This window comes from Phacochoerus africanus, chromosome 6 (genome assembly GCF_016906955.1).
Source record: "Phacochoerus africanus isolate WHEZ1 chromosome 6, ROS_Pafr_v1, whole genome shotgun sequence".
Taxonomy (NCBI): Eukaryota; Metazoa; Chordata; class Mammalia; order Artiodactyla; family Suidae; genus Phacochoerus; species Phacochoerus africanus.
This window is the reverse complement of record NC_062549.1, coordinates 2,882,697-2,896,696: the sequence shown is the minus strand read 5'-3', so window position 1 is coordinate 2,896,696 and position 14,000 is coordinate 2,882,697. Positions and strand designations below refer to the sequence as shown.

The window sequence follows — 14,000 nt, the reverse complement described above, 5'->3', positions numbered from 1 at the left end:
CCACTGGCCTACACCAGAGCCTCAGAAACGTGAGATCCGAGCCGCATCTGCAACCTACACCACAGTTCACGGCAACGCCGGATCCTTAACCCGCTGAGTGAGGCCAGGGATCGAACCCGCAACCTCATGGTTCCTAGTCAGATTTGTTAACCACTGAGCCACGACGGGAACTCCGCAATCAGTATTTTGATAGAAACTGCATGGAATCTGCAGATTACCTTGGGAAGAAAGGTCATATTGAACAATATCACTTCTTCTAATCCAAGAACATCGTGTATCGTTCTATCGGTTGGCATCGTCTTCAGTTTCTTTCATCAGTATTTAAGTAGGTTTATTCCCAGGTAGCTTACTCTTTCGCATGCCATGGTAATTGAGATTGTTTCCTTAAGTTCCCTAATAGTTCATTCTTGGTGTACAGTCATGCAACGGATTGCAGCATATTCATTTTGCATCCTGCAACTTCACTGATCTCATCAATGAGCTTTAGTGGTCTTCTGGTGGCATCTTTAGGACTTTCTATGTATAGTGGTAGCATGTCATCTGCAAACAGTGGCAGTTCTACTTCTTCCTTTCCAACTTGGATTTCTTTTCTTTTTGTTGTCTTATTGTTGTGGCTAGGACTCCCAAAACTACGATGAATAAAAGTGACAGGAGTTGGCATCCTCGTCTTGTCCCTGATCTTAGAGAAACTGCTTATCGCTGCATGTCATCTTTTCAAATGAGGAAGGAGCAGCACATGCGGCGATGTCAAATGGGGAGCAGCGTGGCGGCACGTGTGTTCTCGGGGGGCCCAACAGCCTGTCTGCAGGGCTCACTGTGCGTGCTCATCTGCTGGGAGATGCCAGACCTTCATGTGCTGGTGACAGAACACACCTTCAAGGGGCAGATCTTGGGGGCAGCTGTATTGTATTGCACAGATTAAGGAAAGCTATGTGTCTTGGAGCCAGATGACAACAAGGTCTCGTGTGTGTGTGTGTGTGTGTGTGTGTGTGTGTCTAGGAGTAAAATGGTTTCTTTCTACCCAGACAGAAACCTTATTGGGGTGGAGTTTTTTTTTTTTTTTTTTAAAAACAAGCGGCCGCACCTGCGGCATATGGAAGTTCCCAGGCCAGGGGTTGAGCCACTGCAGAAGCAATGCCAAGGAGTTATGTTGTGAGCCACAGGGGAGATTTAGCTCCCTAAATCTAGTACCTGGCAAGGGCAGGATTCTCTTTTTTATTAGGAATTTCTTTAAATATTTAAAGAAATTTGCATTTATTTTAACCAGGTGCCTACTAACAGAATATTTTTAACTATACTCTCCCCAAAAGCCTGCTAGGGAATATCTCTAGTAGGCTTTAAATACATTTGGAATAATAATAAGCTTTTTTTTTTTGCTTTTTATGGCTATACTCGTGGCACATGGAGTTTCCCAGGGTCCAATCAGAGCCACAGCTGCCAGTCTACACCACGGCAACGCCAGATCTGAGCCACGTCCACAACCCATACCACAGCTCATGGCAATGCCCAACAGTGGCTCCTTAACCCACTGAGTGAGGCCAGGGATTGGACCCGAAACTTCATGGTTCCGAGTCAGACTCATTTCCACTGTGCCACGACGGGAACTCCTAAGCTTGCTCTCCAAACAGAATTTCAGGTACTTTCCCCCACAACACCCAGAAGAAAAGAAAAGTCCTGCTTGAACAAATTTTCTGTGTGACTGTGGAAACTTTTGAAAAACATGAAACGAAAGCATAAAAATTTAGCAGATAACAGCGTGCTGCAGCAACAGTTAGCATGTGCACATATTTCTTTAGGGGACAGAGAGTTCAGCCCACTACTGAAAATACTCTATTCGTGATGGGGTAGGAACTTCTGTAGCTGAATATGCACGCTGGACTGTGTAGCCCAAGTTTTAAGAACCTTGGCTAAAACACTGGGCTTAGTTATCGGAGGAACTGGTGAGGCAGGTATCGCAGGACACGAATGGTCCTGACCCAGAGGAGCCCCGGGCAGCTGCTTACCGGGCCCTGAAGACCTCCGTCTTCCCTGTCGATGCTGCCTCGAGAAAGCCGCACGTCAGGTTTCTAAAGAAACAAAAGCAAACCAAACAGTTTCATTTTTACTTCGAGAACCACTGACATACTTCTGTGCTGTTCCCGCCTTTTGTGACACAATTGTCCTCTGTATAAGAAGGGTTGAAAGTTTCCTAGTTTTGGGAAAATTCACAAAGCCCAGGGGTAACAAACCCAGATGAGCGGCGCCAGCGAAGGCCCTTCCTTTCTGTGCGCATATGCGCCGCTAAGGGAGCTGGCACCCGGGCCCTGGCCCCCCATGGCACGTGAGGATGTGCCACCTCTCACTGAGGACACCTCCACCCCAGGGGAAGGCACCAGCGTCTTGCTTCCCGGCAGAAGAGGGCTTAGATGTACTTGGCTGTCTCGCCAAAGCAGCGAATGCCCGATTACAGGTTCTTCCCCAGCAGCGCATCCAGAACACGAGCCCAGGGAAACCCAGACTGGACATAAATGAGAAAGCACGGTTCCCTAAAGTGAGAATAAACAAAGGAAGCCACGTGCCGCCCAGGTGTGGCGCTTGGCAGCTTTTCTCCTCATGGAAACACCACACTGTGGTGGCTCCAGGCTGCCGCATGGTGGCATGGATTTCAGAAGCGCCCAGGCAGCCACACCGATGCCTGCTCCTCCCTGCCACACACAGGGCCAAAGCTGTTCTCGGGGTGCGTTTTCGTCCTCTCCAGGCTGACCGCTCACGTTGTGGCCTCTGCCTGTCCTCCGTCCTACAGAGAGATCCTCTGCCCAGCAGAGATCATGCACTAGCAACTGCCCTTGACAGACACAGAGCACCCTGACGCCGAGTCCATTCTGTACCTTCTACACTCGAGGAGGGCCTGGCGCTGAGGAAACAGCCCACCAGCGCCTGCGGGGGGAGGGGAGGGGTGTGGCAGTGAGCTTCGCTCCTCCCTTTTTATTTATTTATTTATTTGGTCTTTTTGCCATTTCTAGGGCTGCTCCCGCGGCATATGGAGGTTCCCTGGCTAGGGGTCCAATCGGAGCTGTAGCCACCGGCCTACGCCAGAGCCACAGCAACGCGGGATCCGAGCCGCGTCTGCCACCTACACCGCAGCTCACGGCAACGCCGGATCCTTCACCCACTGAGCCAGGGCAGGGATCGAACCCGCCACCTCATGGTTCCTAGTCGGATTCGTGAACCACTGCGCCACGACGGGAACTCCCCCTTCTTTTAAATGTATGTTTTCAACAGGGAAACCATGTCATATCATTTCGCAACCTCACATAACATTACCTCGTAGAAACCGATAAAAACATCCAAACACTGCACAACGTTCCAGCGCATGACACTGGCACCACCACCAGGGCTCCGATCAGGCACCAATCCTTTCAGGCTGTGTGACCTGAGCCTCACTTTCCTCACCTCTAAGACGGGGCAGTGACCGTGTTAACTCAGTGTCATGCAAGTGTCACACGACGCAGAGGAACAGTTTTTCTGCTCTTTGCTGAACATCTGGGCCGTTTTCAGAGTTTCGATCGGGTGAAGAGACTGTGGGTGAACACCCCTGTATACACCTTTGACGAAACCCCAGATCAGGTCCCTGGGACAGACTTCCAAGAATGGAGTGACTAAGTCAGAGGGTTTGGCCACGCGGAAGACCCGGCACATAAGACGCCAAGCTGCTTGTGGTGTCCCGATTACGCCTCTGTCATCGAGGTACGCGTCTCCCTCGCTGTGTCACTGGCCTGCACTTACAACCCTTGGCCACGCGGGAAACAAAATACCACACGTTGCTGTAATTTGCTCCCCTCCTTCCGTAAACAGCAGAATATCTGTTTCTTCTCACTGGTCAGATGCTCAGCTGCTTTGGACAAGGGACTTAACCTCTCCTACCCCGTTTCCTCACCTGCAAAATGGGCAGAATAATACGGAGGTCATACGGTCATTATGAGGCGTAAATACATGCTTGGCACTGTAATGCGCACATCGGAGACACTGAGGGAAATCTCTGCTGAAGGAATGCATTAACAAAAATGCAAAGGAGAAAAGAGATTTTATAGAGGAGGACGTGAAGCTTAGAAAGGCAGAACTGGGTGTTTGAGGCGATATAAGGTGGATTCAGTTAGGCAACACATTTTTTTCTTTTTTTTCTTCCATATGTACCTGCAGCATGTGGAGGTTCCGGGCTAGAGGTCCCATCAGAGCTGCAGCTGCCGGCCTACACCACAGCCACAGCCACGCAGGATCCTTAACCCACTGTGTGAGGCCAGGGATCAAACCCACATCTTCACGGACACGAGTCGGCTTCTTAACCCACTGAGCAACACTGGGAACCCCCTAATTCTCTGTGTTTATTTCTATGTATTTGTTAGGCCAGTTACGTTTTTTTTTTTTTTTTTTTCCCCACTGTACAGCAAGGGGGTCAGGTTATCCTTACATGTATACATTACAATTACATTTTTCCCCCAGGCTTTCTTCTGTTGCAACATGAGTATCTAGACAAAGTTCTCAATGCTATTCAGCAGGATCTCCTTGTAAATCTATTCTAAGTTGTGTCTGATAAGCCCAAGCTCCCGATCCCTCCCACTCCCTCCCCCTCCCATCAGGCAGCCACAAGTCTCTTCTCCAAGTCCATGATTTTCTTTTCTGAGGAGATGTTCATTGGTGCTGGATATTAGATACCAGTTATAAGTGATATCATATGGTATTTGTCTTTTTCTGGCTCATTTCACTCAGTATGAGATTCTCTAGTTCCATCCATGTTGCTGCAAATGGCATTATGTCATTCTTTTTTTATGGCTGAGTAGTATTCCATGGTGTATATATATCACATCTTCCGAATCCAATCATCTGTCGATGGACATTTGGGTTGTTTCCATGTCCTGGCTATTTTGAATAGTGCTGCAATGCAGTTACGTTTTTGATCTTGGAGACGTGGGCTTAAGAGACACCCTTTGGGACCCAGGGATTCTTAACCCTCTGAGCCACAATGGGGATTCCAGGCAACAAATTTTTAGTGAGTACCTTCTATGTGCAGAAAACCTCACGTAAACAAAAGCAGCCACGATTACTGTCTGCTTAGAGAGTAAGGCGCTAGGTCTCAGGTATTTACACGAGTCATCTATTTTTATTTCCATATAAAATACATGAAATCACTTGTTTTTCCTTTTGCACAATGATTCTCCAATGCTACACTTTTCTAAAGAAAGAAATTCAATCTTAATGGAGAAAGACCTATTGATATAAAGTCTGCTTGTGTTCTCTGAATGGAAATTTCAAGCTTTTTCCTCATATAGCGAACACGGCCTATTGGAAAAAAAGTGCCACGTGGGGAATTAAAGAGCAATCGAGCCAAAGACAACCTGTCAAAAAAAGAGATTCTATTACTGTTTCTGCTACTGGGTGAAGCTAAACTCTTCTGTGTTCCGCTCACAGAATATTCTAGATCTCTAGCCCTCCTGGGTCCCCCAGCCAGGTCACACAGTGGCCTGGCCTCGCCCCATGCCCCCGTGGGACCCACAGCCACCTGTGCCAGGCCCTGGCCACCTCCTAGGGTTGGCAGCCACTGAACAAGGCAAGGGCTGGGGCTAGTCACAGCTCAGTGTGCCCATGGTCCTTGGCCCCACCACACAGAAGGACCTACACCACCCACACATGGGACAAAGGTGTACAGCTGGTGACTAAATGGGAGGGTGCTGCTGGTCCCAAAGGGTGTCTCTTAAGCCCACATCTCCAAGATCAAAAAATATAATTAACCTAACTAACACATAGAAATAAACACAGAGGGAGTTCCTGTCATGGCTCAGTGGTTAACGAATCCAACTAGGAACCATGAGGTTGTGGGTTCGATCCCTGCCCTTGCTCAGTGGGTTAAAGAGCCAGTGTTGCCGTGAACTGTGGTGTAGGTTGCAGACATGGCTCAGATCCCGAGTTGCTGTGGCTTTGCATAGACCAGCAGCTACAGCTCCGATTCGACCCCTAGCCTGAGAACCTCCATATGGCTGTGGGAGCGGCCCAAGAAATGGCAAAAAGACCAAAAAAAAAAAAAAAAAGAAAAAAGAAAAAAAAGAAAGAAACACAGAGAATTAAGGAGTTCCCATTGTGGTTCAGTGGGTTAAGAACCCGACTGGTATCCATGAGGATGTGGGTTTGATCCCTGGCCTTGCTCAGTGGGTTAAGGATCTGGTGTTGCTGAAAGCTACAGCATAGGTCATGGATGCAGCTCGGATCTGGTGTTGCTGTGGCTGTGCTGTAGGCCAGTAGCTGAAGCTCTGATTCAACCCTGAGCCTGGGACTTCCATATGGGTACAGCCCTAAAAAGACCAAAAACAAAAACAAGCCCCGCCCCCCACACTACCCAAGGCAATCTATAGATTCCATGCACTCCTTGTCAAAATACTAATAGCATTTTCTTTTTTTATAGAACTAGAACAAAAAAATCTTAAAATTTGTATGGAAACACAAAAGACCCTAAATAGCTGAAACTATCTTGAGAAAGAATAGAGCTAGAGCTATCACGAGCCCTGACCTCAAACTATACTACAAAGCTACAGTAATCAAAACAGTATGACACTGGCACAAAACAGACACATAGATCAGTGGAACAGAATAGAGAGCCTGGAAATAAACCTATGCATGTATGGTCAGTTAATCTATGACAAAGGAGGTAAGATGACATAATGAAGAAAAGACAATCTCTTCAATAAATGATGCTGGGAAAACTGGACAGCTACATGTAAAAAAATGAAGTCAGAACATTTCCTAACACCATATACAAAAATAAACTCAAAATGGGTTAAAGACCTGAATGTAAGACCAGAAACGAAAAAAGTCCTTTTTCTCACTGATGTAAATTGCAGCAATACTTTTTTGATCTGTCTCTTAAAACAAAAGAAATAAAAGCAAATATAAACAAACAGAACTTAATTAAACTTAAATGCTTTTGCACAGTGAAAGAATCTATCAACAAAACAAGACAGCTGCCTACTGACTGGGAGAAGACATTTGTGAATTATATATATGAAAGGGGTTAATATCCAAAATATTCAAAGAATTCATTCAACTTAACATTAAAAACACATACACAAAACAAACAAACAAACAAAAAACCCAAACAACTTGATTAAAAAAGGGGCAGAGGACATGAAAAGACATTTTTCCAAAGAAAACATGCAGATGGCCAACAGGCACATGAAAAGATGCTCAACATCACCGAGCAACAGGGAAACACAGATCAAAAGCACAGTAGAAACTCCTGGGAAATTAAAAACATAACAAAGTTACCGTATGATCTAGTAACTCCAATTCTGAGGACTTTTCTAAAGAAAAGCAAAAGACTACTTTGAAAAGATATATGCACTCCTATGTTTGCTGTGGCATTATTTACAACTGTCAAGATAACGGAAGCAACTTAAATGTCCACTTATAAGTGAACGGATAAAGAACATGTGGGGTGGGTGTGTGTGTGTGTATGTCCAGTAGAATATTACTCAGCCATAAAAGGTATGAAATCTTGACATTTGCAACAACATAGAGGGTATTATGCTAAGTGAAATGAGTCAGATGGAGAAAGACAAATACTGAATGATTTCACTTATATGCAATATGCAGAATCTAAAGAAAAAAAAACCCAACACAGAAACCTCAAATGAACAAACATAACAAAGGAGAAACAGACTCAGAGATACAGAGAACTAGTGGTGGCCAGAGGGGAGGAGGGTGGGAGGGTGAGCGAGACAGTGAGGGCCGTTAAGAGGCACGCGCTTCCAGTTCCAAGATAAAGACGCCAGTGAGACGCCGTGTACAGTGTGGGGACACAGAGCATGGAGCCGTGATAGCTCTGCACGGTGACAGGCGGCAACCGCACTCACGCTGATGATCATTTTGTAACAGGGAGAAATCTCGAATCACTGTGTTGTGCGCCTAAGACTCACACAATGGCGCAAGTCAATCACGCTTCAAAAGAAAACAGCCTCCATCTGAAGACAGGGATATTAAAGGCAAAAGCGAAGCAATTTCTATTTAAAATCTCACAGAAAGAGATCACAGACATAGAGTGTCTCCGCCTCCTCGAATACTTTCCCATCAGATATGCACGTTTTCTCTTTTACAAACTTAGGCATGATGTACATACAACAGAGCCCACAGGTCTCAAGTGTAAAGGCCAACACATTTCCTCATGCACGTCATCTGCCCAACACACCGCCCGGACCAAGACCCAGGGCAGACACCCGGCTCCTGCTGTCCCTGCCCGGGTGGGGCCTGCCTCCAACTCACCAAAGGGACCGTTCCTCTGACTTCCAGCCCAACTGAGCATTTCGGAAGAGCATACCAAGGGGTCACGGAGGAAGCGCCTCTCCTGTGAACACCGTCTCAGGGCTCCCCTGCGGCCGGGTGCGGTCGGCTCACTTTTACTGCTGTCCTGACATGCCCGCGCTGAGTGTCACTCATTCTGACGCTAGGGGGCGGGCGGTCCTCCATTCCTGGTACCGCAGGATGCCATGAGCATCCTCTCTGGGGGGGCATGTGCATGCCACCCTCCCAGGTGGCGCTGCTTTCAGCGCAGGGTCACAGAGACCAGCAGCGCAGGCTTGGTCTCTAGCGCCATGGGGCTATCACTCTGGAAAACTTCAAATTGAAGGCTTTCAACCAAACTCCTTTCCTTTTGTGCCATACTGTCTTCGAGTCTGGAACATGAAAGAGACAAGGGAGGGATGGGGCCTGCCCGAGCGGAGTCAGGCCCGGCAGGGCCTCCCCACAGCTCTTTGATCCCACCTGGGCATTCCCAGGGACCCGCTCCGCTACGGAGGGGAGGCAGCTCAAATCTTCATTTCCCTTCTCAGAGCACAAAGTAGGCTTTATAGACTCGAAACTTTCTCCTTGTAAAAGTAAAACCCTGTCTTCAGCCCAGTACTGCACTAGAAAATTACTGTGCTCACAGGCATAAAAATAAACAAGTAACAAAGTTGCTCTCTTTAAGCAGCCCAGCAGGAAACAACGTCCTCCCATGGACTGAGCTTCTAGGCAGGGCTGCTGGCACTCTGGCCAGCCTGCAAGACAGCTCGTACAGTCGTGGAAGCACAGAGCCATCTCAGAAAGACCTTGGGCTGCCTGAGGTCAGAGAAGGGAGCGGGATGCAGCACACAGCCCCAGGCTGTGGTCAGGGCCGTGTGACCCGGGCGGGACCGGCCTCTGAGATGCAGGGCCCTGGACCAGGGATGCGCGGGAGGACGCCTGACACTGCAAGGGCTCAGTAGAGGCAGGGCTGTGAGGAGCAACACGGGGATGTAACACCTAAGACAGGCGGTGTCATAAACAGCCCTTCATCCTGGTCTGTTAGAAAGAAATCTGGGCATCGTGACTGACAAAGCGACTTCAGAGTTGATTTTTCAAATAAGACACAACGCTCCCGCCAGGGCGCAGGCCGCTCCCAGCACCATCTGAGGACCAGGACGGGTCCGGGATGACCTGCTGTTACCGGGTCATGATGAGACAAACAGAAGAGGAGCATCTTTAGAAATTTCTAGACTCATCTGAAATGGCAATTGTTAGATCTGTCGGAGCCCTAATAAAAACTCTGGCTTACAGTTTGTCTGTCTTTTAAACGTTTCCCTTTTCTAGGAATGGCTTTTTATTTTATAAGAGGGTCAGGTCTACCGTGGTTAGAAACCAAGCAGAGGTGGGTGTTCCTTCAGCGAGAGCTTGAGAAGCCCGCCCTGGGACACACCCGGCCCATGTGGCTGCCTGCCTGCCGCTGAAGTCATCCACTCCAGGGAGCTCGGGCCAGAGCAGGACCGAGCAAGGTTTGCTGACCACAAGTAGATCCAACGCCAGGATGTCCAGCTCCCGAGACGCCCACCATGCTTCTTTGCAGAATCCCTTGCAAAGGGGCTAACGGCGGCCTCTCACCTCATCTATTACACGCGTCCTAGACTGGGAGCCATCTCAAGGTATTCTGGCAGGTGAGCCTCCCTCGTGCCCTGTCTCCTGTCACAATCTGGGGCTGACCTGGGAGGGCTGGACCATGAGGAGAGGAAGGATGGAGGACCCTGGGCAGTCATCCTGTGGTGGTCACTGGCAGATTTTAAGTCCAAGAATGACAGGACTAGATCTGCATTTCAGAAGAACCCCCGCAGTTGTGGCATGAAACCCAGCTCGGAGGGGACAGCAGTTCAGAGAGACTTCAGTGACTCCCGCTGGAGCAGGCCGCTGTCCTGAGTGCTTGCTGGTGCCCAGGCTCACCACCTACCTAACAAATACCCAAATCGGATGGGGTAGGGATTATTCGGTTTACCTCATGACACCAAAAAACTTCATCTTGAAACCATTCATAAAGACAAGAAATCATCCCAGCTTATGAACAACCACAGGAAATTCTAACAGAGATCACAAACCAAACATACCCTGACCTTAAAAGGGTGATCACCCGCAACTTAAGTGAGGACTCATTTCCGGAACGCGGTTCTGGCATAAAACCAAATGAAACGCTTCACACAATGCATCACATTAACTCTTTTGAAAGGTTTTAAAAACTAATCTTTTAAATACAGAGCCAACATGATACTTAACGGAGAAAACTATTACAGACTTTATCTTTGAAAATAACAGAAAAGCAGGCAAGACTCTATTTTAAAGAAGATGGCAAGAGATGCCTCAGAAAACGTTTTTTAAAAAGTGATAGCTGTGCATTCAGAAAACCCAAGGAAACGAGACAAAAAGATTTCACGTGATAAATATTGGAATATACTAGATTAATTCCTAAAAATCAACTGCATACACACAAAGAAATAATGACTAAAATGTTCAGTGAAAATGAGACACCAGAGTTCCCATCGTGTCGCAGGGGAAACGAATCCAACTAGGATCCATGAGGATGCAGGTTTGGTCCCTGGCCTCGCTCAGTGGGTTAAGGATCCGGCATTGCCGTGAGCTGTGGTGTAGGTCGCAGGTGCAGCTTGGATCCTGCGTCGCTGTGACTGTGTGTCCGATTTGACCCCTAACCTGGGAAACTCCATAGGCCTCAGGGGCAGCCATTTAAAAAACCAAACAGCCCACACGAAACACCATTATGTCAGTGACAAAAGAAGAGCCAAGTGGGGGAAGTAAAAGGGTCAGGAACAAACCACAGGAACGTCCTTCTGCGCCAGAAGCCGTGTCCACTGGGGCTGTTCTGTGACACAGCAGCCCAGGAGAGGGTTCGCACGACTTCATTAGTGGCTTTGAACACGACTGGGCAGCCACGGGAGTGACAGCAATGGTCTACGTATGGAGAATGGGTTATGTGAGCGTCTGCATTCATCAGCACCCACCATCTGCACTCTCTGTGCAGTCCCCTGGCTGTAAATGACCTCAGCGAAAAGCAGCTGACGAGCCCGCAGTCCCGAGCCCGTGGTTCAGAACCCCGGAGATCACTCGGGGGCTGGAGCCAGAGCTCATCCCCTCATTGCCATAGCTCTGGTCACAGTTCTGAGAGCACAGCCGGAGGCCAGGGCATCACACGTGCCGGGCCAATATCCTGAGCCTGTCTGCCTTGCCAGTTCCAGGCAGTCTCCTGGCCTGGGCGCCAAGGTCATCCCGACTCCATGGCCTTTCCCCATTCTCAGCTGCCATCCTACACAGGGCTCAAGTGTCTGAACTTGAGTTTGGACAGCCGGGAACATTTACTGCTTAAAATACAAATTAACATGGGAAAAAGGCTATGTGGACAAAACATTTAAAATGTAGGGCTAGGGAAAAAAGCAGCTGTATTCTCGGAACTGGATCAGTATCTCAAGGGACTCACTCAGATTAGTCAATAGTAACCACTTTTTGCAGCTTTGCCTTATAATCTCAAGATATACCCTAATTTTTTAAAATAGGAAGTTGGCAGATTTACTTATTACTCATTCATTCATTCATTCATTTTTAGGGCTGCACCTGAAGCCTATGGAAGTTCCCAGGCTCAGGGTCAAATCAGAGCTGAATCTGCTGCTGCCAGTATGCCACAGCCTCAGCTACAGCAGATCTGAGCCATGTCTGCAACCTACACTGCATCTCACGGTAACACTGGATCCTGAACCCAATGAGTGGGGCCAGGGATTGAACCCACATCCTTGTGGATACTAGTCAGGTTCTTAAACCGCTGAACCACAGTGGGGACTCCATACTTTAATTTTAATAACTTAGACTTTTGTTTTTTAATTTTATGGCTGCACCCGCAGCCATATGGAGGTTCTTGGGCCAGGAATTGAATCCAAATTGCAGCTACAACGTACGCTGAAGATGTAGCCACGCAGGATCTTTTAACTTGCTGTGCCACAGTGGGAACTCCACTTAATTTGGATACCATGAAACTCTGTAAATTCACGGTGCCTAGGCGCAGTTCACATGTCTTGTTGCAGGTCTGCAGGCAGCAGAGCAGCTACCAAGCGCTATGTGCCGAGCTGCCCGGCGAGGACCCTGGCTCTGTGCCACACTATCCGGGTTGTCCCGGGCAACCCCCTCATCTCCAAAACGATGATAAGAAAGGGTACGGTCATAGTCCACCATCCTCTTTTCCAAAGTCTAAAAAGTGCTAAAGACTGCTAAGTTTGTTTTTTCGAATTTGAAGGACACTAACTATCTCTGTGGCAGCACCTGACCTGACTTGACGTGAGGGCTGTCTTTACACCTGCCCACAGCATGCAGAAGCTCACGGCCAGGCGTCTATCCTGCACCAGAGCAGCGACAATGCTGGATCCTAACCTGCTGCACCGCGAGAAAAGCGCTGCACGTGCGCAGGTGTGTCAGTGCTTCTACGGCGAGATGCTACTGGAATATCGCATGATACGCGGCATGTGTGTCATACGGTAAAACTTTCTGAGGTAAAAAACAGGGAAGTACGCAGAACCCCTCAAAGTTTCAGGAGTTCTCTGGTGGCCTAGCAGTTAAGGATCCCGTGCTGCTACCATCGCGGCTTGGGTTTGATCCCTGGCCCAGGAACTTCCTCATGCTCCGGGCATGGCCAAAAAACAAAGACTCACGTAGGACAGTGACGGACACCGCTAAGTATTACGTATTATCTTAACTGTTTCGCTGTGACAAGGGTGTGTGCCTCAGCCTCACCGGGCAGTTAAAAAAGTGTGGCGTGAGCGTGGTGTCTGAAGGCCTAAATTAACAACAGCAGAAAGGCGAGCCAGTGTTCCCGCCTGTGTGACCGGCGCCCAGGCTCCCGCGCTGCGCTGGTGGGCCTGCTGGGGCCAGCCCGACACCCCCGCTGCCAGGGCAGCGGGCCCCCCCCGCCCCCCCCCCCCCCCCCCCGCTGGGTAGAATGGGCTCTGCCAAGCCGTGCGCCGCCGCTCGCTTTGCTGAACTTCAAACTGCAGTTTTCGGAAAGAAAGCCCCGTGTGAAGAATGAAATCAGCATCACAGGGGACGGAGCACTTGGGCGCTGACTTTAATGTGTGTGTGTCTGTAGGGCTCCTGGAGATCTAAGGACAGGGCTGTGCCCCCTCAGCACGGAGGGTGACCGAGTCAGCCTCGGGGGTGTTAACGGATCACTGCAAGGGGCCAGCTCTGCACCACCGAGGCCCGGATTTTGTGGAAGCACTTGGAGTCCTGGCTCTGTCCAGCCGTCCTTCCCTCAGGCTACCTCAGCAAGGCTGAAACCGCTGTGTAGGGTGACGGCGCAGTGGGCGGAGGCTGGGACCAAAGGACCGGGTGTTACGTGACACACAGAGACCACTCTGTCACACTCCTCTGTCCCCAGGGACTCCTGAGGGAGGAGGTCTGCATCTCTCAGACCACGAAGAAAAGGGGCCCCAGGGAGGCAAGTCCGGGACCCTTGGCTGTTGGCTCACACGTCCTCCTACTTAGCATGCAAGCTGACACCAGGAGCCATCTCTGCTTAAAGGCGGCAGTAACGTACAACCACAGCGACAGTCATGCCGCTGAGCCCGCAGTGCCACTACTAACATCCGAGACGTGCATCCTGAAAAAGTAATTCGAGAAAAGCAAATGGCCCGCCGTTGCGA

General features: G+C 49.1%; 1 protein-coding gene across 31 annotated transcripts in view; it reads right to left on the bottom strand.

The window, feature by feature from the left end:
- Window positions 1-14,000, bottom strand: part of PTK2 (protein tyrosine kinase 2) — a 238,606-nt gene that overhangs the window by 13,773 nt on the left and 210,833 nt on the right. For 24 of the 31 annotated variants that reach the window (XM_047783173.1, XM_047783176.1, XM_047783177.1 and 21 more), the window contains one exon: window positions 2,004-2,066. The exons of the other annotated variants lie outside the window; for them this stretch is intronic. In XM_047783173.1, the coding sequence (XP_047639129.1) occupies window positions 2,004-2,066 (63 nt within the window). The remainder of the gene's footprint in view (window positions 1-2,003; window positions 2,067-14,000) is intronic. 31 annotated transcript variants of the gene reach the window in all.